Source organism: Trichosurus vulpecula, chromosome 8 (assembly GCF_011100635.1).
Source record: "Trichosurus vulpecula isolate mTriVul1 chromosome 8, mTriVul1.pri, whole genome shotgun sequence".
In the NCBI taxonomy this organism is placed as follows: Eukaryota; Metazoa; Chordata; class Mammalia; order Diprotodontia; family Phalangeridae; genus Trichosurus; species Trichosurus vulpecula.
In genome coordinates, this window is record NC_050580.1 from 238431128 (window position 1) to 238458020 (window position 26893).

The following is a 26893-nucleotide window of genomic DNA, read 5'->3' on the forward strand; positions in this document are numbered from 1 at the left end:
GTTCACCACCATACTTGTAGTTACCCCAGTCAGTTACTTCAGAAACATTGAGGCAACTAGGTGGGTAGCATAGTGAATATGGGCTGAGTGTTTAATATTGCCTTATGCAAGTCACTTTACCTCCCCTAGTTTCACTTTTCTTAACTGTAAAACAGGGATAGCAATAGCACCTGTCTCCCAGGGTTATGATTATACATGCAATATATTTTGCACAACACAGAATGCTATATAAATGCTAGCTATTGCTATCCTTCTGCCTCATTCTTTTGAAAAGAAGTCCAATTGTTTTACAGAACGGAAAGGGGGAAAGGTGGGGGAAGAGGGAGGGGAGTGGAGGAAATAGAAGGGAAGAGAAAGGAAGAAGTGGGAGGGGAGGAAGGGGGAGGGGAGGGAAGGGAAGGTGCTTCAATTTGTATTATGAGTCCATCAGCTTTTTATTTGGTGGGGGACAGAATGTTTTATCATGAGTCCTTTGGAATCATAGTTGGCCATTGTGTTGCTTAGTTACTAAATCTTTAAAGTTGATTATCTTTACAATGTTGCTGTTGTAAAAAATTTTTCTCCTGGTTTTGCTCACTTCACTTTATATCAACTTGTACAAATCTGTCCAACTTTTTTCTGAAACCATTCCTTTCATCATTTCTTACAGCATAATAGCGTTCTGTGACATTCATATGCCACAACTTATTCTGCCATTCCCCACTTAGTGGGCATCCCCTCAATTTCCAATTCTTTGCCACCACAAAAAGAGCTGCCATAATTTTTTTGTACATATAGATACTTTTCCTCTTTCTTTGATCTCTTTGGAGTATATACTTGGGAGCAGCATATGCCTAGTATAATAGCTTTTTGGGTACAGGTCCAAATTGCTTTCCAGAATGATTGGACTGTTCATAGTTCTTCTAACAACGCCGAGTAGAGCACCTATTTTCCCACAGCCCCTCCAGCATTTGTCATTTTCTTTTTTTTGGTCATCTTAGCCAATCTGACAGGTATGAAGTGGTACCTCAGAGTTGCTTTAATGTCCATTTCTCTAATTATTAGTGACTTAAAGCATTTTTCATATAGCTATTGATAGCTTAGATTTCTTCTTCTAAAAGCTGTTTATTCAAATATATAATTTGGCCATTTATCAATTGGATCAACAAATTCCAAAAGAGAACTCATTCACCCTGGCCCCTACACCAAACCCTTCTTCTTTCTAACTTCCCTATTTCTAATGACATAACTACCAACCTTCCAATTACCCAGGTTCTCTCTTTCTCAAACCCCACATCAGTTGCCAAGCCCTGTCAATCCTATCTCAATAATTTCTTGGATCCATCCCCTTTGCTGTAGCCAAACTAGAACCACCCTAGTTCAGGTTCTTATCACCTCATTCTTGGACTTTTACCATAGCTTCCTAATAGGTCTTACCACCTAAAATCACCAACCTCTCCTACAATCCAAACTCCATGCAGCTGCTGAAGGGACATTCCTAAGGTAAAAGTGGCCATCTCATTCCCCTACTTAAAAAAATGTTTCAGTGACTACCTATTGCCTTAGGAAAAATACATATTCCTTTGGAATTAAAAGCCCTTTACAATTCTGCTCCATCCTGCCTTTCTAGGTTTATTACACTTTATCCTCCTCTCCACCACCTCTCTCCCCCATCTCCCACCTCCATCTTCTCTAAGTTACAGTCAAACTAGTGTAGTTTCTGTTAGTTTCTGTAGTTTCTTGAAACATGACATTCCAACTTTCATCTCTCTGCCTTTTCACAAAGCTGTCCCCATGCCAAGAAAGTATTATCCTCACCTCCACCTCTTAGAATTAGTTCCTCAGCTTCCTTCTAACAAAGCCTTAGATGAAGCCTTTCTTGGTCACCCCAGGTGCTGGTGTTTCTCTCATTATTTTGTATTTACTCTGAATACATTTTGCACTTAATCATATGTGTACATGTTTCTCCTGAAAGAATGTATGCTCCTTGAGGGCAAGGACTCCTTGAATTTTGCTGTATTTTCAGCATCCATCAAACCACAGTTGATTAATAAATGCCTTTTATTGGTTGAAATATAAAGTATTATTATTCCCTCTGTATTTTTATTATACTACGGTGGGATGTGTTTTAACACAGGCCCATGGGTTGAAATGAGAGTATATTGATGCCTCTATAGTTTTTTATGGTGGTAGCTGGTGGCACAATGGATAGAGGGCTGGGCCCTAGGGTCAGGAAGACTTAAGTTTAAATCTGTCCTCTTATTAGCTAGGTGACCCTGTCACTTGGCCTCTGTTTGCTTCAGCTTCCTCAACTGTAAAACGGAGTTAATAATAGCACCTACCTGTTGGCATGGTTCGGTTGTTTCAGTTGTGTCCAACTCTGTGACCCTATGGACCTCTGTCCGTGAGGTTTTCTTCTCAAAGATGCTAGAGTGGTTTGCCATTTCCTTCTCCTCCAGCAAACAGGTTAACTGACTTGTCTAAGTTCACAGTTAGGATGTTTCTGAGGCTGGATTTGAACTCAGGTCTTTCTTCCTGATTCTAAGCCTAGTGCTCAGTCCACTGTACCACCTAGCAGCCTCTAATAGCACCTCCCTCCAGGGCTATTGTGAGAATTAAATGAGATAATGTTTGAAAAGTACTTGGGGCAGTGTCTGGCACATAATAAATTCTTTACAAATGTTAGCTATTATTAATACAGGATGGCCTAAAAGTCATATTGCTTTCATAACTTTAATTTATTAGCTGTATTTTAAAAATAAAATCACTAAGCCTGCCCATAAAGTCTGAAGAAAATTCAAAGAGAGGGCATTATGTTGCAATGACAATTTAGGCTCACAATTAAAACTGAGTAGAGCAGAGTGGATCTGTTAACTCTTTATTATTTAGGTAACCAAAAAAAGCTATCACTTGTTATCTCAATTGTTCTGCAACAATTAAAACTCTTTTCTCTTCTAAGTTCTCTTTCCAAGTCTTGTCCACTGTGATATTCTTATCTGTGCTGTAATGTTCTAAGGGTCACACCTAAATCGTTAAGTTATCTATCCTAGCTCTCGCCAAGTAGTAGTTAGTACTCACATATGTTCTGTGTTTCTGGAAAGCCTTTAAAAACTGTAGAATGACCAAGGTGGTATTACGGTGCTCACCCAAATGGTTTTTGCATGGTATACTGTATAGGGCATTCATCTAGGAGTCCAGAGATTTAGATTTAGTTCTTTCCTTGCCACTAACCAGTTGTGCAGACTCTGGGCAAGTAAGTCCTTCTGGGCCTCAGTTTCCTCACCTGCCAAATGCATGGTTTGGCCTGGTTCTCTCAGGTCCTTTATTGCTTTAACATTTGAAGAGTCCACAATTTCCCTATCCCTCAATATGTGATGAGTGGCTTGGTTTATTATTTCTTCTCACCACAGGCTGTGACTGGGATCTGTCTGCATTTAAAAGATGTATGAAAGAGACAACAGTTTTCCTGAAGAGAAGTTAACTGTAGGAAAACAAACAAAGGGGGCTTGGTGGCTAGCAATACTTAGAGCCCTGACATGGGGCAGAAAAATTGTTCTCCTGCCTTAGGAAGGACAGCAAAGCTATTGATTTTGGAGGAAAAAATAATAACAAAATGAAGGCTATATTTGTTTTGTTGGGTGAGGGCCACGTCAAATTAAAAACATTATTTATATGTCACTTTGTGTCTCTGAAAGCAGCATTTCCAAATAGAGGCACAGAGCATCCTGTTGATTTTTTCCCTGGCTTCGGTAGCAGTTGAGACAGGCACGCTTTCACTCTGCCCCCTCTTCTCTTTGCCCTCCGCTGTTCTACCCTCCCTTCTCTCCCCAGACCCACAACTTCCAGGAAGTTTGAGAACTCCAAAGATGCCAAGTTTCTTTGCAATGCTTTTCTGTCATACTATAGAACTCACTCTTCTCCCAAAGATAAGAAAGGGACAAAAGTAAGAGATCAGAAATATGAGGAGGTGACCTATAATGAGATGACGAATTCAAAACTTGGCCAGCTCAAAGAAGGGAAGACATATCTCCTCACTCCTTTGAAGAGGTGGTGGGTCTGGAACCAATGTGAAGCACTGTATAAGAGCTTCCTATATTTTCAATGTGTTGATCAGCTTTCCTGATTTTTTTTCTATTCTTCCTCTTCTTTTCTGAAAATGTTTTTGTTATAAGGGATGGATAGCTCTTTGGAAACAGGGTAGGGGAGGGATATAGGGGAGAAACCTAGGAGATTTGAAAACAGAAAATATCATTAAAAATCTCCTAAGGAAAAAAAAAAGAAAAAGAAAAAAACATTGCAGAGCCTTTAAAAATCAATTTGTTTTGGTGAGGCAAAGAATGTTTCCAAATATATGTGAAATTTATTTTAAAAAGAAAAAGAAGAAAGAAAACTGGGAAAGCAAGGAGAATGAGAGAAAAGCACAGGAAATCAAAGTGTTAAACACAGCAATGACTAAGTTACTGTGAAGCTCATGAGGAATAAAAGCTTTGTTGACCCATATAGAATCTGAGCAAAAATAGTTTGTCGTGTATAATAACCTCTTCGCTGTGGATTAAGTATCATATTTGTATCAGTAAGGGCCCTGCCTGCTCTTCTTTATTAAAAGAGATAGGTTTAGCCATGCAGAACAAAATACTCAAAAGGATGGTGGAAACACCTGACCTAGGGTGCAATTAAGTACTGCTAATTATTTCTCAGAAACCAGCAAATGACATGCCATAATGCGTACAAGTAATCTTGAAGAGAGCAATCATGTCTGTCTGCTCATTATTTAATAGGGAACAGAGGGTACTGATACAGCACACTGATAAACACTGATAAATGCAAGAAACACCCGTTTTCCTGCCTGAGATAGGATCCATGTTAATTTACTTAAAAGCATACTGTTTTGTGTGGTGAACACTGTAAATCTTTGGTGTCTTTAAAACGAAGGATTATTTACTCTAAGAGATGTTCTATGTTCTCCATGAGAATGATAAAAACAAATTACTCATTTTCCATTACCCTATACCCAGCACTTTGATGTTGAAAGTGCATGTGAACAGTTAATCCTCCTATGTATGAGTTTCCAGTGATTGGCAGTTAGTTCAGTGTTGTCCTGGGGAAGAGATTGAAATAAAAATCAGGCAAGGTATTTTATTTTTATCATTGTGGCTTTGAGACCAAATGTAAAAATAAATCAAATCAACTCTGTATGTATTTTGAAAGTTTGGTTTCATATTTAATAACTTTTAACACGCAAAACATACTTCGGGGGGTTTTATGAACACTACTTCTTTCTTTTCTAAGACAACTTAAATAAATGCTCATCAGTAAAATGGAAGAATTTTTTAAACTATAGAAAATATAAGGTCTTGTTCAGGAATTGCCACTGAAGGGTCATATTCAGATATTAAAAATACACACAATTTAAAGTGCCAGTGATGCATTTTTGCAGGCAATTACTTATGGCCCCATCTCTAAGAAGTAATGTGAAAGGTGACCTATATTTTTTTAACATGAACTGTTGGGTTGTGTACTGAATAAATAGTAGAGGCCGAGAGGCATTCAGGTCATAAATTAGTGTGTGTGTGTGTGTGTGTGTGTGTGTGTGTGTGTCTACATGCATACTTCTAAGTGGAGTCTCTCAATTCAGGAATTACCCTTTAAATGAGAATGACTATGAAAAGGAGTGAGTGAAAAAAATAGCTGACAAAGCTATTTGACCCATCAAGATCATCTAACATTTGTAACAATCAATTGTTTTTCCCTGCAATTTAAATTGCTAGAAAGTTTTGCTAAGTAGAAACCATCCAAAGGGACAACAATGAAGCTTTGTGGCCTCACTGTTGGCCTGAAACTGAACTGGCCCTTGCCAAAACAATTTAGAACTTTGAACTTGGCCACTCAGGCATTTTAACAAATTCAGTAAAATGGCAGCTTCTGCAGGCTTTATTAGACACAAAGAAATTTGAAGTGGCCAAAAAACACATGACTTTGGACATTAAAAAAATACTGCACAGCAAACACTAGAAAGCATGTAATGCTCAGGACTTAAATCAGACAAGATTTTACAAAACCTTAACTTTTGGGATTGTTAGAGTCAGGAAATATATCTCATCCAGGACACAAAAAAATTATTTAATAATGCACCCCCATCTTAATTACAGGACATATAAAAATATGAGCTACTGAACATCAGATAAGAAAGGAAAAATGGAGATAAATTCTAGTTGGTCCATCAGCTTTCCCAAACGGGTCAATGCCCTCAAGTATCCTAGTATCTTTGTATTCCTTGATTTCATTCATCCATTCAATATTTACTGAACGTTTATTTTGTGTCAGGCAAATCTATAATACGCTGAAGTCTTATTAAATTATCACTAATTTTTATGATGACAGACATAAAAGTATTTTAAGAATATCCACTGGATGCATGAATGAAAATAAATTATTTGACTGAGTGAGCAATATGCTATAGTTGACTCTCAATTATGGTACTCTTGGAGGGAAGCAATGACATGGATGATGGAAAACATCAAAAAATCCAAAATCCATTTACATTTGACTCTGGAATTTACTACTGTGCTCCTGTTCAGTCTCTGGGCATTCTCAATAAACAAAATAATGAAATCATATTCAAAAGACTTGACTTAGAAGGAAATGAAAAATTTTCCTACTTTTTAATTTTGACTCGTATTCAGCTCTTCCCACAATGCTGAGGATATGACAGCACAATTAAGCCTTCTCAAATACTCAAACAAATGAGCTTTCTGTTGTATGTGAGGGAGTGCTTTTTGTATGTGGATTTTTTTGGGCTCCAGTTATATTATTGATGGTCTTTTTCCTCAGTTGCTTTCTTTCTTTGATATCCCCCTATATTTTTGTTTGCTAACTAGATAATTCTCAATGGCTTGAGTTGAAGGTAGTAAACAATTGTGGATTTTTTGGCTAGATTAAAGCAGGACACCAGCTCAAGATCTGCTTTCCTTTGTTTCTCTATAAGCAGGGACGGTGAAAAAAAAATTATTTAAAAATAAATTTCCTGAAGAGATATTTAGCATTATTACATACGATCTTTCCATGTTCCTTCTGTGGAAAATCTAGATGAAAATATTGGCATAAAAAATTAAGAGGTTTCTGTTGTTAGTCTTTTTTCAGCCTTGTGTGACTCTTCATGACCCCATTTGGGGTTTTCTTGGCAAAGATATTGGAGTGGCTTGCCATTTCCTTCTCCAGCTTATTTTACAGATGAGGAAACTGAGGCAAACAAGGTTAAGTGACTTGCCAAGGGCCACACAGCTAGTAAGTGTCTGAGGCCAAATTTGAACTAAGGTCTTCCTGGTTCCAGGGCCAGCACTCTATCCACTAGAGAAATTTAGCTGCAGAGATAGCTGATTTAGAGTATATGAAGAGTCTATAATCATGTCCTCAAAGTACGTTCCATTTCCTTTGCCCAGGAAATTTTCTCTACCAGAAAAGTCTCTTCTTGTCCATCTCTACTCATAAAAATTTTATCTATTGTTTAGAACCCAGTTTAAATTTTGCTTCCTCCCTGATCTCACCTTCTTTGTTTATTCAAGCCAGAAATGGCTTCCTTCTACTCTGAAGTTTAAAGCATTTATAGTCTATATCACGTTAATTACCCCATATTCTAAATTTCAAGTTTTCTTTACTTTGTGCTTATTTTGGACTTAGTTGTTGATTTTCCATTTTTTCTAACTGCATTTTCAGTTTATTAATATTCTTTTTCTATTTTGTTGATATATATTCTCAGAAATATATTTTTTTCTTCAAAGACTGTTTTAGTTCTATCTCATAAATTTAGGTTCTGTATTGTCATGGTTATTATTTTTTTCATGAAGGTATTGTTTCCAGCATTGATTTATCCATTATTCAAGATGCCATTATTAAGCCTCTACTTAAGTCTGAATTTTTTGCTTGTATTCCTTGTATAAATTACTATTTTCATTGTGTTATGGTCTGTCAAGGATATATTTATAATTTCAGCTTTTTTGTATTTTCTTATAATTTCTCTGTAGCTGAAGACATAGTCTACTTTTGTGCCATTTGTGCTGAAAAATATGTTTGTTCTTTCGTGTTCCCATTAAGTAATAATAATACTAGCTAGCATTTATATTGTGCATTAAAGTTAGAAAAGTGATGTGCATGTTCTTACTCAATCCTCACAGGAACCCTGAGGTAGGTGATGTTATTATCCCCCTTTTACAAATTAAGAAACTGAGACAAATAATGACAAGGACATAAAACTACCGTCTGAGCCAAATTTGAGCTCAAGTCTTCCTGACTTCTCTTAACTACTATGCCAACTAGTTGCAGCAGACATCATAAATCTTTCACCTCTAAGTTCTCCAAATTCGTTCCATGTAAAGTCTTTTGCAAGTAGAGATCATTTCTTTCCTTGTATTTGTATCCCTAGCACTGAGGGGACCTCTGCACACAAAAGTCACATAACAAATATTCTATCATAGACTGATGTAAGATGCTAGAAAGATAAGGGGTGAGGGATGCAGTTGAAGGAGGGAGGACCTTGAAATGCTAGGCAGAGGGTTTAGATTTGATAAGACAGGGGTCACTTTAGTTCTTGAAAAGTAGTAAGCAGTCCTTGAGAAAAAGTATTCTTATCGCTGTTTTTAAAGCATTTTAGAACAGGGAAAGACTGGAAGCAGGAAGACCAGCTAGGACAGGGGTGGGGAACCCATGGCCTTGAGGCCACATGTGGGCCTCCAAGTCTTCAAGTGTGGCTCTTTGACAGAATCTAAATTTCACAGAACAATCTTTCAATTGTCAATCTGTCAACAATTGAGTCAAAGGATCTAGATGGCCACATGTGGCCTTGTGGCCACGAGTTTCCCACCCCTGAGCACAAGTGTTATCTATGGAAATGAAAAGAAAGAGAGAAATCCAAGAGATACTGAACTCCGACTAACTACAAAGAGGGCAAGACTAACATTACAACTAAAAAGAGTCTGAATGTTTAATTTGTAGTAGGCTGGTTGAAAGCCAGAACAGAAAAATAGCTCTTATATGTCCTTCCAAAATTCAGGATTTAGCCAAGGCTTCAAGCACACTGGGGACAGATCTATCAGGTTTCTTTCACTTCTAATAATTAAGATCTTTTGCAACAAGCAAATTGCCAATTTTACAACCAGACAGTAGAGAGGCATCAAGTTATAATATGAACAGAACTACTGAAAATGTTCATTTATTATGTGCACGGCATGTATCACCATTCAATCTAAGTGCTGTGTAAAAATATTTCACCTGTGTTAATGCCAAAGAACTAGATTTACAAAGGGCAGGGGGCCCTTGGAAAAATGTTTCTTAAATTTTTTTATCTATGCATCACATTGGCAAGGCAAAAGGCCTCATAGACTTTAGGAAGTTAGGTGGCAGGGTAGATAAAGTGCTAGACCCTGAGTCAGGAAGCCCTGGGTTCAAATCTGACCTTGGACACTCAGTACAGCTACTGGGCAAGTCACTTAACCCTATTTGCCTCAGTTTATTTATCTGCAAAATGAGCAGGGGAAGAAAATGGTAAATCACCCCAGTATCTTTGCCAAGAAAACCCCAAATTGGGTCATGGAGAGTCAGACATGACTGAAACGAATGAACAACAAATTCTACTGTAGGATACCAGCATGAATTTCTGGGTTAAAATAAGGCCTCTCTCTACAGGTACAGAAATATATTGAGTGATGTCATTAGACATCACACAATTTGCTGTAATGGGAATTTTTTTTTTTTTTAATTTTTGACTTCTTTTTATTCCTCTTCAAATACTGGTTAACTGAAAGTTCGTCTTCTGTTAATATTGACCTCACATGCCCAAAGCCTGTCCTATGGAATGTGAAAATATACTCAAAGCCTTAAATATTCCTTAGATAAGCCAGAGGAAGAATCTCAAACGTCCTTGATTCGTTGGTGACATATACATCTTCTCCTTCAATGATCCCAATTGGAAACCCCCTAAATGTAGTTTTAACCTGACCTTAGTTTATGTATGAGACTATGACTATATTGGTTTGTTCAAATTCTGTGACACTGAAGGACACGTGGGATTATAGATCTATCTTTTCTTTAACTTTTATAGCCTAAGAGGAACGAACAAGATTGCAATATGTAAAAAAAAAAAATTATTTCTCTGTCACTCTGATGTACAGTAATTTGGCCTGTAAGACCAATTATTAGAATCCTAATGGTGGTTCAGGTTTATTGTTTTCTCTGAGGCCTGAACCTTATGCTTGAGCACAATAATAAAGCTTAGGTCTTTACCTTTATAATTTCTGCATTGTGGTAAATATATCTTGGCAGCAGTTACTTTCCACATGAATTCAGAGATGAGATGTGTTTCCCATAACATAGCTCATATAAGACTAGAAAATGTTTTCCCTAATGGAACCTCATAACCATTCCTATCATCAGGGGCCTAAGAAGGAATGAGAGTGAGGAAATCATAAGGCTAGCCCTTGCTTAGTAGGTACCAGCAAATCCTCAGAGAAATGGAAGTCCTCCCTAGCATGGTATAAGAAACCAGGAAATGGCTCCTTTACCATTGGCATAAACTGCTATGTCTGCACTTCTGTTTCCACAATCCGGCTAGCAGCTTCTGTGGGGGTGTAAGATCCACCCACAGCCAGCACCCAGAAAGCTGCCAACAGCACAGGTTCTTTTGATCTGCTTAACTAAGGAAAGCAAGGTGAAGGGGCTGACAAGCTCACTTTAATTCAGCATACAAATACCAGTCACTTAGTTCAGGGGAGACGGCCAGTACCCTGAACTTCAGAGCAACATACAAACAAATTATAAACATCAACAGACAGACTCAATACAGATTCAGTTACCAACATCTAGGTTCAGCCCAGGAGCTCAGAACAAGGGCTGGCCCAGAGTCTCGAGCACCACCACTGCTGTGAGTAAGAGAGCTCCAAAGAACAAACAGCCAACCCCTGGTTTTTATATCTTTTTCAGAGTCAGGGGTGAGTCACACATGCAACTCACCCACGTGACCTCGAATCCTCACAGAGAGGCGGACTTAAACCCACGTGGTCTAAAAGCCTCTGCTCTCCCAGACATGTAAACTAGGCCCTCCCTGGAGTTAGCCCCACCTTGGGCCCCACCTTAGTTGCCAATCCACACCCACTAAAGTTTTACACCTAATAGGGGTTTGGGCCTGGGGCTTAGCACCTAGTAAGGCTCAATGAATTACTCAAAGGGAACAAAAGCCAAACTATTCAAGGGCAGTTGTTGAACTAAGTGCTAAGGAGTCCATTTTTGCTTACCAACACAACTTCCTGCTCCAGAATCATCATAAAAGCTTTCCCTCACTCTGTCAACACCTGATGAACCATTTCTCAGCACAGAACCTTTATTTTTTTAGAGCTTTGCCTAGAGGGGAGAGGTGTGAACAACTCAGACAAAACAAAATACATTTAGGCTTAAATTAGATGCTGTTGTTTCCTCCTTCTTTCTTGAAGAGGATCATGACATCAGGAAGGTGATGCCATGATTTGCAAGTGAATTGGATTTAAGTGAGGAAGGACTATGCAAAGTCACTTTCTCCTCAGGAGCCATCTGGGTCCAGTGGCAAGATCAGGAGGTCTGGAGATGGCCTGGGATGCAGTGGGAGACCTTGGCCTTAAGCTAAGGTCTTTCCCAGGTCTCAGTCTGACTGAGGCAATGACTAGGTAAGAAATAAGGTAAAGAATGGAATTTTTTACCTAATTGTGTGTGTATGGGGGTAATTGATCTTGGAGGAGAAGACCCTCAGAGTTTCTGGCCAAAACAAAGTAGAGAAGGGAGATAGTAAAAGGCTAAGGATCAAAGCTTTAGAGCCAAAGAGCAGAGACAAAACTTATAAAGGCCTTTATAGTCAAAGCTATGGTTTTTTCAGTAGCAATAAATGGTTCTGAGAGTTGAAAAATAGGGAAAGCTGAGTGCTACAGAACTGATGCTTTCAAACTGTCATGCTGGAGAAGACTTTTGAGACTCCTTTGGATAGTAAGGAGATCAAATCAGTCAATACTTACAGAAATTAATTAAGGCCATTCACTGGAAGGTCAAATACTGAAGCTGAAGCTTAAATATTTTGGCCACATAAAGACAGGAATCATTGGGAAAGACTCTGATATTGGGAAAGACTGAAGGCAAAAGGAAAAGGGGAAGGCAGAGGATGAGATGGACAGATAGTGTCATGGAAGTAATGAACACAAGTTTGGACAAACTTCAGGAGACAGTGAATGATAGAATGGCCTGGTATGCTAGTGGTCCATAAGGTCACAAAGAATCAGATAATACTAACAACAAGCTTTAGGGATTGAAAGGGTCTGAGAGGTTTTCTAGTCTAGCCTCCCCACATTTTACTGAAGAAAAAAAAAATGGAAACCTAAAGGGTAAATGATTTATCCAAGATCATACAGTTGGTAAATGTTAAAGGGGAAAATTTGACAACTTCCTCTCCTCCACCTTGCAGGATAGGAATTGAATGTAATAATATTTAAAGTGCTTTAAGAATCTACTTTACAACCTAATGTTGATTAAACAAATTATATATAATTATAACGGCCGAAACTTTATCTCTGTGATTCAGTTCAATTCAACAAATACTAAACACCCCCAAGCGAGGCACGGTGCTAGACACTGGGAATATAACGATGTCGCTGTTGCTCGGACTCTTCGCGACAGGATTTTCTCGGCAAACATACCGGAGCGGTTTGCTATTTCCTTCTCCAGCTCGTTTTACAGATGAGGAAACTGAGGCAAAGAGGGTTAAATGACTTGCCCAGGGTCACATAGCTAGTAAGTGTCTGAGGCTGGATTTGAACTTAGGTCCTCTGGATTCTGAGAGGCCAGCGCTGTAACCACTCCTCTACCTAGCTGTATAATCATTTTACAATGAATTTATAGACAGAAAGAGTAAGCAAGTCTCAGCTCTTGAGCTTATATCGATGGATGGGTCAAGGGTCAGGTGAAGATCAATGATGGAAAATACCAGTAATGGGGAAGGCTAGAAGGGTTCCTGGAGATAATTTGTGGAAGACTATGACGTACAACAATAATCTCAACATCAAGATCTAAACGTGAATAATGAGGAAAGGGTAAGTTTGACAGGCCTGTCTTTAAATCTTTCAGAATGTGATACTAAAATATAAAATATTTGGGACAGGGATAGCCTAGAATTCTTCCCTTAATTATTTAACATTAAACCACTTTGTAGATTTTTATTAATAATGCTAATAGTGACAAGTTACACTCTCTCTAGCTTTTCATCTCAGATCAAAGTTGATTAAAAGCCCTAAACAAACCTGACAATCCCCACATGTAAGTGGTATCAGAACTATTCTCCAGATGCAGAAAATGAAATGGGATGAGTGATGTCGCATAAAGAGTTCACAGTAGAGCTGGAATCAGAGGCTCAAAAAGAACACACTAGAATGAGGTTGGGCTACTAAAGTCCATTTAGAAACCATTTCATGAGATATTCTTCTCCTTTCAGGAGCCCAAAAGGGTTCAGCTGAGCAGTGCCTCCTATTATTCAGACTTCTGACTAGAGATTACAAATGAGATTAATTTTCTTCTTTTCCGTTTATTACTTACTGGTTAACTGTATGGTATCTCTGAACCTCTTCTTACTTACCCTCCACAGTGTCAGAATATGGTGACAAGAGTACAAAACTAAGAATCAAGAAACCTGATTTCCAGTCCTGTGCTATTAGAAAGATGCTGGATGTGGGTGAGTCATTTAGGCTTTCTGGGCCTCAGTTTCCTCAACTATAAAACAGAAGAAATCACTGGATCCTCTTTCTCAGGGATCCCTTCTAACTATAATAGTCTATAATTCCATGAAGATGAAGGCTCTGATTTTTGAACCCTTAGTAAGAAGGGTCCCTTCTAACTATAACAGTCTATAATTCTATGCAGATAAAGCTGCTCTGATTTTTGAACAGTTAGGAAAGAGTCACAGTAATGCATTTACAATGAAGGTCTGGCTCCATTTCCAGTAACCAACCATTAACCAATGCACTTCATGGTACCCCCATAATGCTGAGAAAAGTGATTTATGGGAAGACATGGACAAGAGTTGCACAGAATGACGACCATTATGCTAAGCACTTTTTACAAATATTATGTCATTTAATCCTCACAACGACCCTGTGATGGAGGGTACTGTTATGGTCTCCATTTTACAGTTGAAGAAACTGAGGCAGACAGAAATTAAGTGACTCACCCAGAGTCACACAGCTAGTGAGTGCCTGAGGCTAAATTGAACTCAGCTTTTCCTGACTCTAAGCCCAGCATTCTGTCCTCTGCCACCTAGTGCCCTAGTTTAGCCCACAGCATAGAGGCTTGTGATGGAGGCTCTGTACTGCTGGAGGGAACACAGACATTCATAATAAGGACTCAGATCTATTCAGGTTACTACGTACTTCTACTGACGTTAGACTTTATAAAATCATGATTCTTCCAAACACTTTCTCCAGTATGAGCTAGTATGGAAATCTGAAAGCAATCACTTCCTCCTGAAATTTTCCTGTAACATTTTTTTTCTGCATCTTTCTCTTGCCCTTATTACTTTCTGTCTTGGATCATCATCTATTTGTTTGCACAATGCTTACACTATTAGACTATATGTTCCTTGAGGACACGGATTTCCATCTTTGTAACCCCAGGACCTATACACAAGGCCATACACGAAGCAAAGTTTTAATACATGTTCGCTAAACTTTAGTGCCTGGATTCTCACTAAAAGTACTATATTTTAACAATGCCTCCACTTTTTTGCTATAAAGGACAATATCCTTTCCCAAAAAGGTAGAGCTGATTAATCTGAGGCTTGCTATCAGATATTTTCTCTCAGAAAACAAGAAATATCCCTTCTATGTAGTACACTTTCCAAAAAGATTCTGTCTCTTGTGACTTGTAACACTCACTCACATTACTCCCAAAATACAAAATAGCAGCATTTTACCTGGAGAAGAGACAGTGTTATTGATAGTGTTTAGAACGAGACTGTAAAACATATTATCAAGCCAAGGAGTTAGATAGGCAACATAGCTACTTATCAGCTACCAAATATGAAGCTGTCAGACTGACCTCCAAACACTGAGCAATTCAATGACATTAAACTCTTCTGCGGGTGAAGCTGCATTCATTAGATAATCTCTCAGTGATACCTTTTCTAGTCCTACCACATCTAGGAGCATTCTGATGGACTTTCATGAAACAATTCATTTTCTCAGGTTGAAAGAAGCCATTAATGGTGTCATATTTTTAAAAGAGGCCATCACAACTCCATGTAAAAAAAAAATCTCACTTTATCACCTTTTCTTTCATTTGGCCAAAAAAAATGCAAAAAATTAACTCCTTGAAAATTACCCCGAAATGCACACACACATTTTCATATTTACAAATACAGAATACAGCCTCTGTATTTGGGGACAAGGTGGCAAAGGGAGAATGTCCGGATTGTTTCAAACAAGATCCCTCATGAGAGATTCATGAGGATGTTTCCGTTTGCCCTCAATGCGAATACACTGAAGTTACACTAACATTAGAGCAGTGGGAAACTTGGCAGATTTGGTGAGCATGGGGTTTGTGCAAAACTCTTTTCCGGTTTCAGTTTGAATGGGTTCCCAGGAAGTGTCAAGTTTGAACGAATCCAAAATTTTACAATGAAGTGTAGCCAAAACTGCTGAGCTTCACCTGATTCTGGGTCAAAACCGTGCAGAATCTACTGAGTTTCACCTGGTGGATAGCCAACTTGACCGTATCTTTCAGACAACTTCAACGAAAGGACTCATAAGACTTGAGAAAACTTGGGATGAACGTAGCTCGAGCTTTGGTTTTGGAATGCAAGTTGGCCTTTGTAAAGGCATAAAAGCAAGTTTCACATAGCATGGAAGTTTTGTTGCAAGTTGTTAGTACAAATCTACTATGGGGAACATTTTTTATTCCTGAACACCCCAAACTATTAACATTTAACTAATTTGATCCTGAGAAGCTGCTATTCTTAGGTCATAACTCAAGCCATAAGCATACTGTTTAGTGGATTGGAGTAATAATTTAGTAAGCAATGTCCCGGCAATCGGGGACTGACTCTAGTTCCTCAGTGACTTATTCACCAAGATAGTGATGCTTACTTAGCAGATTCTGGCAGACAATGCTAACAATAATCTAGGTCAGGGCATCTTAACTTTTCTTTGGGTCATCCTTTGGCAGTCCTATTTAACCATCAGATCTCTTCTCAGAGTAATGTTTTAAAATGCATAAAATATGTATATAAGGTTACAAAGGAAACAGATTATGCTGTTAAAAATTAACAGACACCCTGCAATCTATTCAGGCACTCTGCAGAACACAGGTTAAGAACTCTTGTTTGAGGGCTTTTAAAAAAACATGATAGTGTGAATAATTGTCAAATTAGACAAATGAGATAAGTTTCCACATTTTGTGCAGTTTCCTATAGAGATGCCTTTCTACAGACTGGTAACATTTGTAGGAATCTCTCACAGTATGAACTATTAGGATCTGACATTTTATAGGGATAGAAGCAGTGTCAGCAATCCTTCCTAAGTGCCTGAGTCAGTTTTAGGAAAAAGATTCCTTTTGCCAAATGGTCAGCAAGAGACATGTTGGAAAAATGGAAAGACAGAAACGTGTAACACTACATTGGTGTGTAAATCAAAGCTGAAAGCAGGAATTAAGTTTTTGTGGTCTAATTGAATCACTGGTTGAGCTGCAAGCCTACAGAGAATATTTATGACTATAAGAATGACCTATCTTCCCACTGAGTAGGGATCGGGTCTACTTCTGTGCTCCTTAAAACATCTTAAGGCACTGTCAGTGTCCCTAACTATACAAATAATTATAGCCATTGACAGTACATGCAGTGCTGTATACAGAAACGTTGCCCAAAAGTTGTTTTTATCAAATTACATTTCAAAGGCTCTGAAGAAGCTCACTACTTTGTATAATTCTGTGGCGAATTCCCCTATAATGTGAGTAAACACTCCATAATTTACCTGGCTTATCATTGAGATTTTCAGATCAAGTTTTCTGAAAGAGGACTATATAGGCATTGTTATCAACATTATTTATTGTGGTGATTACTAATTTCACTTTTCTACTTCTCACATTGATAATCATATAAAAAAGTGAAAAAATACTAATTGAGTTCCTATTATTCCCAGTCAAGGAAGGTGTCTATGTTATTTGGGTTTAAGTTTAATGTGTCAATATTGAATTTTTCTCTTCTTTAATTAAGAAAAGGCCTCCCATGTTCCTTCTGATGTTTGGTGATCTCCTCATAATTCTCATAAATTTGCTACTTCTTCCCCCATACCATCACAAGTTAGCATTCAAGTCCAGAAAATCTTATATGATTCATACATTAACAATCAACGTGAAAAGGATTTGACTTGAATTAGAAGCATTGATTAAAGGATCTGATTTAAAAAGCAGGTAAACCAAGACAATACAAATCACATACTTATTCTAGGTCATGAAACATCACTTAATATAACTTTAAGAAAGTAAGACATTCATCATTTCAAAACAAAATTTTTAAAAAGGTCCTTTGCCTCCAAACCAAAAGGCAGAGTTTGTTGCTGTTTCAATAGAAGCCCCCTACGCAAGTCTATCTTGCTGTATATATTTTTGGTGTAAAAATTAGCATGGCATTTGGTGTTTTCACCAAAGTGTCCTAGAGATTAGAAACAGAAAGATGACGTAAATCATTTTCTGCTTTAATTCCATTAAAGCTAGTCATACAGGGACTTTCTGGTCACACTGGACTTGAAAAGTGTTTTAATCTTCAATGATTTCAAATATTTGAAAGACTGTTATACAGATGTTTCTGTGCTGTGCCAAAGATAAAACAAGTCACAGATTTTAGATTTGAGAGCAATGAGTAGAAGGTACAGTCAATGTAGATTCTGTCTCAACATCAGGAAATACTTCCTGTCAAAGTTGTCTAATCAGTTAAATGGGCTAGACCTAGAAATACTCTAACAATGGTTAGATGATCATGTGTCCAGCATGCCATAAAAGTCATTCCTGAACTGTGTGGTTAGTTGCTAGACTACTTGATTTCAAAGTTTCTTTTCAATAAAGAAGGCTGGCCTAAGGACAAGAAAGCCTTGGGTTGAAGTCCGATCTTTAATACTTATTGGTTGTGTGACTCTGATGAGGTCCCTTGCCATATCAATACTCTAACCTAAAACTAGATATTGTAAAGAATGTGACGACTTGCACTGGAAGAAAGAGTTTTTTTATATGGAGAGTTCTCCATATTGATGAAATCACTGGCTCTTTCCCTATCCATTATGACTTCAAAAACACTCCCTCTCCCTCCTGGTTTATACCTTTCTTGTCTACATCGTCTCCCTTTATTATCCTTGATTACTTCATTTATGCTGATGACTCATCTGACATTCCATCTTTACAGTTACTTGTCTTCAAGTCCATTGATGTTTTTTCTGCACCCAGACCATGGACATTCCAAAATCTTGAAGTTAGTGTTGGCCTTCTCACCTGCCACCTCTCTATTTTCCATGCCCAAAGAATTGGCTTTCATGGGGACCTCCAAATATTCATCTCAATTCTTCTTTGTGCCTTCTTATCACTACAAAATTGGCATTCCTTTATGACTGTCAACACTGCTGTCATTCATCCAATAAAATCAAATTCTATTTATTCTTCTTTCATATCATATCTGTTGTTTCTTTTACCTCATTCCTACTATCAGCCTAGTCTTGACCCTTACCTTATGCTTGGACTATTTCAACATCTGGCCTGGTCTTTCTACCCATCTTTTTGTCCTCTAAGGCACTAGGAATGTCAGTATAGTATCCCTAAAATAGCTTTTTTTTTATCATGTTACTCTCCTACTCAAAAAATCTTCCATAGCTCCTCATCTTCTAAAAGATCAAGCCCAATCCCTTTAATCAATTATTCAAGGGTCTACCATGGTGTGGCGAAAAGTATGTCAAACTTGGAAGGACCTAGTTTCAAAAGCAACCTTTGATATTAGCTGGGTGACACCACTGGCAGGTCACTTAAACATTTCTGAGCCTCAGTTTCTTTATCTGTAAAACTGAATATTATTGCTCATTCACTCTCATCTCTAGTCAAAAGTGCTCTATCTTCTTTGAATACACCCTGTATTACTTTCACCTCTGTCTAATACTCACACCAGTCCCACCCCCTTATTGCCTACATGAATCCAGCATATCCTATTGTGTCTCATTTCTTCCTTGAAGCCTTCTGGGCCACTCCCAAGCCCACAATACTCTTTCTCTCTTCTCAACTATCCATATTTATTATTTGCATCATTTATTTGGCATTTATCATATACTGCCTTGTACAGTTAGTTTACTTTTTATACATTTTTTTGTTTCCTCAATTAATTTGCTAGCTCTTTGAGATCAAGGTTTATTTTTTATAATTCTTTGTATTCCCTTCTCAAGGTCTATTATAGTGTCCAGTAAATATCTGTTAGACCAATTTCCAATAATAGTGCTCCATGGACTGGGCTTCCCAAACAGGAATTTTCTTATCCCAGGTATAACTAGATTGAATGGAGGAAACAGATTATATTTGTGGCTTGGTTTCCATAGGTTTCTTGCTGGGAATGCCTTAATTAGTGACAGTTTGAGAAGTTAAGCTTAAGATTTTAATGAGAAATATTCAAAATCTTTTGATATTTGGAAGGGGAAGGAAACAAGCATTTATTAAGTACCTATTATGAGCCAGGCACTGTACTATGAGCTTTAAAAATATTATCTTATCTGATCCTCACAACAACCTTGTGAGGTAGGTGCTATTATTATCCCCCTTTTTCAGTTGAAGAAACTGAGGAGACAAAGGTTAAGTGACTTGTTCAGGGTCACACAGCTATTTGCACTCAGGTCTTCCTGGCTCTAGGTCCAGTGTTCTATCCAGTAGACATCATATGCATTTCAGCTCTAAGTTCTCCAAGTTTTTTTCACTGGAAAACAAGGTCCTTACAAGTAAGAATAGTTTTATTCCTTATGTTTGTATTCTTATATCTAGGACAGTATCTAGATGCTGGGGATACAAACAAGCATGTAGCAAGCATTTCATAAATGCCTGTTGATTGATATTACATATATATGTATAGTTATATATGTATATATAGTTAAATATAAATAAAATTCAAGACAGTATACATATACACTTGTGTATGTGTGTGTGCGTGTGCATGTGAGTGCTGCCTTCAAGTTTACTTTTTTGTTTATAGGGCTGATCTCTCCATACTACTGCTACATTGACTGACTGGAGAACTGAGTTAATAGGCTTACTGGGTCACACAGCTGAAAGGGATTTCACAAGTCATCTAGTAGTTGGATCACAGACTTATAGTATCATAGATTTAGATGTAGAAGGGACCACAGAGGCCATCCAGTCCAATCCTCTCATTTTACAGATGAGAAAGTAAGACCCTGAGAAGTTAAGTGACTTGGCCAAGATGATACATATAAGGTAAGGGAGAAGCTAAGATAAGACGGAGGGAGCATTTGAACCTAGATCCTCCAATTCCAGTGTCAATGATCTTCATACTGTACCTAGTGAATGTCAATCTAGCTATGGACCAGCACCAATTAGGACTTCTTTTCTTGTTGCGTTGCATCTTTTCTCAGGTTACAATGCATTGTAATGCTGTATGAGTTGACCTAAGCATCAACGACTGTAGCAATGGCACAAATAGAGCTTAGCTTACATGGAGAAGATGGTCTTGCTTTGGGGGGCCTGTCATACGACAGGCCTTACTGGCCTACTTCTGTGAGTGAGCTCAATGCAATGCTATTTCAACACAGCAGGTGGCTTAAATTCCAGATTGTTATTACTGAAGATTCTGCATTTTTAGTCCCTCAAATTTGGTCTGGCCAGTGAGCAGTTTTTAAGTAGCGTTAACAACTTTTTTTATACTCTAGCTATAGTGTTGCCAGAAGCCGATGAATGAACTCAAGAGCCTGATGAGAACCTTGCAGGTCTGTGATTCTAGGAGCCATAAAATGCCTATCATTCAGTTGAATACAATGCTAAATGCGTTACATATGTTCATTAATATGGCATACAAAGCCAAATGATTTCATAATGCTGGAGCATTAAAATAATTACTAGGCATTTTAATTTTATGCTTTTGCTTTATGGTAATCATTGGTAATTAAAGTATCCCATAAATACATTTTGACCAAATGATCATGGTAAAAAAAGCTAATCCATTTAAAAAATTTTATTTTTCTCATGGTATTTAAGGTCTTAATAATTCCTAAGGGAAAGCCTTGAGAATAAGAATTTAAAATCCCACTTGACCCTAGTAATGATTAGCAATAAGAAAGATAAACATAAGCAAATCAACATCTTCACATCCATCTGTTGGTTGGTTGGTTCATTGATCTAGGTTTCTGCTTGGGGGCAACATGTTGTTATCATGCAAGTGTTAAATTATAGAACATATCTTGGAAATATTTTTTATTTAGGTTTTTAAAAACAATTGAATTCCTAAAAGGCTGAGTACAATACTCCCTAATTTTAAAGGAAATATATCTATATGGAAGGGCACCAATGCTTTCAAGAAAGACACAAAATTAAAAAGCCAGAACATTCCCCCAAGGGCTTATCACAAATGCAATGAGTAGGTAATTTTCTCAGCAGTGTCAGATCTAATAACTACCAAAATTTCTCATCCACTTGTAACTGAGACTTGCTTTGCTACTTGCAAACTATTCTCTCTTTCTCATTTTCTTCCTGCCACAAATGCAAATACTGTTATCGTAACACTGACTGTTAGGTCCACTAACTTTGTTATACTTTAAGAAAATAACAACCAAGTACTAGATTTAAAAAAAATTATATAACACATCTTTGAATGACAGCTCTACGATCTACCAGTTTTACTTCTGTGTGATTATCCCCTGCTTCCCCTCCTTTGGAATCAGTAGTAAAAACTACTTGAAAAATAAATTGCTGAGAACTTGATCTTCTAACCGTACAATGAAACCTGATCTCATTTTCCATTCCACCAAGCTCTTTTGGAAGTTGTGAGATACATAAATAGGTGAAAGAGAATCTCTATGATTTCAATGCACACCACCTAAATCTTCTACAGTTTAATACTAAAATTTTAGCATAATTAATCCTGAGATGACTTTAAACTCTTAAACATGCTTAAATTTCTGAGTCTGTATCAACATACCTTTCAGTTAAAATCTAGCTCACTTTTTCCACTTGCTGCTTCGGTGAGGCTTTAGAGATATTTTCCTGATCTTCTCCTTTTTGTAAGTACTCTGAAAGCTATGAAGCAGGAATAATTCAAATAGAAAAGAAATGTTCCGAACTTACCCTTTCTAAAGCACATATGCGGCCCTGCAAATAAAGCACAATGTATAATTAGGAAATTCATTCATTCCACATAACAAATTGATTTAATTTCCTTTTTACTTGAAATGTGTTTAAAAAAATAAGGGAAGAAAAAGCCAAATTATATTCAAATTAACTGTAACCACAGACAACTGAGCACTAACCCAAATGAACTATTTACAGCTGATCTCAGAGGAATCATAGGCTATAGAGATGGAATAACCTCTATGGTTAACAGAGGAGGAAACAGGCCCAGAGAGTTTAAGTGATTTCCCAAGATGGCATATGTGATGAGTAAGATTCTAACCCATATCCTTAATACAAATCCAGTGATCCTCCCACAGGGCTTCAGTGTTTAATTTAAAGGTTCAATTTTGGGAAGCATATATTCCATTATATTTGTTGAAGAAATTCCTCCATATAATTTTTTTCCATCTAGAAGTACATGTAAATATATACACGTTTTGTGCATACGTAATATGTATCCATATTATAAACATGTTAAATATAATACACAGATATGGGCCATACACTAAGGTAGCAGCAACTTGTAATTATATAATGTGGATGTTCCAAAGCCAAAGGTCCAATGGAAGAAAAGCTTTAGCTTTTAGTTTGGTCAAGCAAAGCCTAAATCCCAGGATTTACCAAGTCTCTATTAGCTGCTGTCAATCAGGTATAAATACAAGAGGAACAGTGAACTTTAAGTAGTCTATATATAGCTCAGATACAAGCTTTACCAATGAAAATAAAAATATGAAAGGCACTGGAAATTACAACAAATACACTCTTTAGGAATATCAATGGACAACACTCAAAAGTGGCTGATCAGCTCCTTAATGAATCAGTGGCAACATACAGTTGTCACAGAGATTATGATTTAGAACGAAATAATAAAAACTGTTTAAAAAGACAACATTGAAAGGGAAGTTTTCAATAGTTATGGACACAATTTCTTCCAGCGTCAACTGATGGTTACAAATAAGACATAGGATAGGGTTCTTACCCTTTCAGTAAACTGTTGATTTCCCAAAGAAGAACAGACAACCAAAGGTGAGGGAAAGGTCTGGAGTGCAATTTATAAGTGAGGTGAGATACAATTTTATAATTTTTTTTTCTTTCAGGAAAGTTTAAACCCATTCCATTTTTCTTTCCTTTCAAATTCTAAAGAAAAGGCCTGTGGATGTATGAATGATTTATCTACCTATTTAATCACATTTATTTGATCTTAGGGGAAATTTCAGGAAGAACAAGAGAAAAATTAGATCATTAGAATCAGGAGAATCCTAAGAGGTTAGAACCCATACCTGAAGCAATAATTCCCACCACACAAAGCCAAAGTGGTCATCCAGTCTCCACTTGAAGATACCAGCTCTCAGAGTAGCTCAATTTATTTTTGGACAGAAATATACATTAATTGATGAAGAGGTCTAGGAGAGTAATTTCCTCCAGGCACATTGAATTATATTCACCACTATACTGAATGGGCCCAGACTTCTGGAATCCATGAGTTCTTGTGTTGGTTTTTCATGTTTTGTTTTGTTTTTCTACATCCCCCCTTACTACTGTCAGCTGTTTGTGTCTACCTTTAGTTGTTCTCTTCCCTTTTAATAGTTCTCCTAATAATCTGCAGACTAAGAAATTACAAAACCACTTACTAAAATGATGTCTAAAATGAGAGTAAATAGGGTCCCAAATGACAGCATTGGACAAAAGACTAATGATGATAAGAAAGGACAATACTATACATTCATTTAGTTTATTCTTTTAAAGATCAAGTGGTCCAAATCCATTCTGGCACTGAAAGACACAACAAAGAATGCTTAAGATATTGGGAGCAGAGAAAACTCTCTCTCTGTCCTTCCTAATGGAGACAATGGATCCTTCTAGGCCCATGGGAAAAAAAAAAAAACATCTGTAACAGTTCTTTCTACATGTTTTATTTTTCCCCCCACTCTAACCTCCAAGCTACAAGTCAGAAAATAGAGTCAGACATTTCTTCTCTAAATATACATGCATGTGTGCATGGCTAAAATTTACAACCAATTCAGGAAAAGCTATGGATAAAGCAGGCATATTTTAAATGACTTCATCTTATTTATACTTTGAGTGCTGTCCTTCTCTTTCTCCCATCTAACTTGACATTAATTTTTATAAAATAACTATTTCATTAGTTATTTGTGTAATGTCGCATTTCAGTGCTTTGCAATAAATGTTTATGATGCCTCAAGGGAATTTCTAAATGTTGTCAAGGGGGGTCTTATTCACAGTGCATCTTTGTACAGTGCTGCTTTATTATCCTATGTGGACTGAACCAGAGCCATTTATTAGATGCTCAGTAATGATCGAAACAAATCTCCAAGGTACTACACACTTTCATAGGAAATGATGATTTTGAAGGCTCAGAATATTAATGACCTCATTGTGGCCCTCCACTTTCAAACTCTCTCAAGGATTAATAGACTGCTGTTCCTTAGGACAAGACTAATTAAAGTGGAACCCCAGAGATGGTTCAAAACAGTTGTTTTTGTACCGCATAAAAACGATGGTTGTTGTTCATCTGTGTCTGACTTTATGTGACTCCATGGACTTTGTTCATGGTGTTTTCTTGGCAAAGATGCTGCAGCAGTTTGCCATTTCCTTCTCCAGTGTGTCCCCATTTTATAGATGAGGAACTAAGGCAAACAGGGGTTAAGTGACTTGCCCAGAGTTACACAGCTAGTAAGCGTCTGAGGCCAGATTTACAATCAGAGAGGTGAGTTGTTCTGACTCCAGGCCCAGAGCTCTATCTACTGTGTCACCAAGCTGTCCATAAAAGTGATGGCATTTACTAAATAATCTCTCTCTTTATTCACTACCTCAAAAAGTTTCACAAATGATTTGGCAGTTCTTTGTATAGCTTAGGTAACTTCAAACAATGTGCCATGCATGGTCTTAGTATGGTTTGAGTAACTGGTTGAATTATATATTTATTGTATCATGTTTTAAAGTACATAAGCCTAAATAATTTAAATGAGGTTAAAAGGTCAACAGAGAATGTCTTCAGATGCAGTGAATTTAATTTTCAACAATATCTGCTTGCTAATATGCAACATTTAACAATGGATTTCTAAATAAAATTACAAAGTACTGTGGTTCTTGGCCTCCATTTTGTTTTTCACTGAAGTATGTAGGAGAGAAGAAATTCCTCTCTCTGATACATAAACGTATTACTTGTTTTTAAAATCTAAGGTTGAATCTTGCTTTGACTTTATGTCTGGCAAATTAGGGGAATAAAATTAGACAGGGTAGTTACACTTAAAAAAAATTTGCACCATTTATTGTAGGATCGTTTAAAAGGAACAGAAGTAACATGACCATAAGGCTTAGGAGCTACATTCACCATGTTATAGATATGTAGTAGTTTTGGCATGCCTGTAATTATAACTACATCCAAAGTCTATCTTTTCTTTGTTGTCCTCTCCAACCCAACTCTACTTCCTTAATCATCTTTTACTATCAGATTCTACTGGTAAGCAAGAACTTTCCATTGTTTGTTTTTGTTTTACATTTATTCACATGAAAATGAACAATGCTGGGGTGAAGATGGGAAAGAAAAAGGAAGTCTCTCAAAAAGAAGTAAAAAGACTTTCACTATCATTTATTTTAAGAGGTATGAAGAAGTGGTGGCCTATGTGACCTTGAGAGAATCACTTAACTCATCGGACCTGTTTCCCTATCTGTAAAATGAGCAGTTTTAAGCAGATGATCTCTACTGTCCCTTCTAGCTCAAAACTTATGATCTTCTTTTGTATATATGCTGTTTTTACTTGTCTGGCCCAGAAGAAAGTAAGCTTCCTGAGGTCAAGGGCTGCTTTTCATTTGTCTTTCTATCCCCAGGACCCAGCACAATGCCTTATCCACAGTAGGAAGTTAATAAATGTTTACTGAATTGGAGAAAAAAAAAGTAGTGGGCAGCATTATTAAAAAAGTACAATTCTGTCATTAAAAAGTCCCTTAATTTATACCTCCCTCTTAAAGCACATTAAATTCTTCCAGTTGGGGAGCTCTGACATAAAAGAAGCCTCTCTGTGTAATACAGAAGGCTCAGGATCCTCATGTAGATGATTCCTAGGGGAAAAAAATGTGTACATTGGGGGGAAAAAAGAGGAAATTCCCCCTTCTTGATTTATTTTTCAGGGACAGAGGAAGACTTAGAAAAGGCTCATTTTATTTAGAATTTCTACTTATTTTTTTTTCTGTCAGGGCCTTAATATGTAGCGTGAATATGGTTAGAGATAATATTCATATAGGTCCATCTCCATAGTTTTTTGAAACAGGAAAATGTGTCCTGTCTCTTGTGATAGCACAACTGGCAATGTTTCTCCTTCCCCCCTTTTTCTTTATCCTAGGCCAGTGATTTCATTAGGGGCAGCTAGATGGTGCAAGGGAGACAGCACTAGGCCTGGAATCAGGAAGACCTGAGTTCAAATCTGTCCTCAGACACTTACTAGCTGTGTGACCTTGGGCAAGTCATGTAATCCTTTTTGCC

The 26893-nt window shown here is 37.4% G+C and overlaps 1 protein-coding gene across 1 annotated transcript in view; it reads right to left on the reverse strand.

Moving 5' to 3' along the window:
• Positions 1 to 26893, reverse strand: part of CEP128 (centrosomal protein 128) — a 534450-nt gene that overhangs the window by 53047 nt on the left and 454510 nt on the right. Inside the window, exon 19 of the mRNA XM_036737234.1 lies at positions 22345 to 22368. Within this exon, the coding sequence (XP_036593129.1) occupies positions 22345 to 22368 (24 nt within the window). The remainder of the gene's footprint in view (positions 1 to 22344; positions 22369 to 26893) is intronic.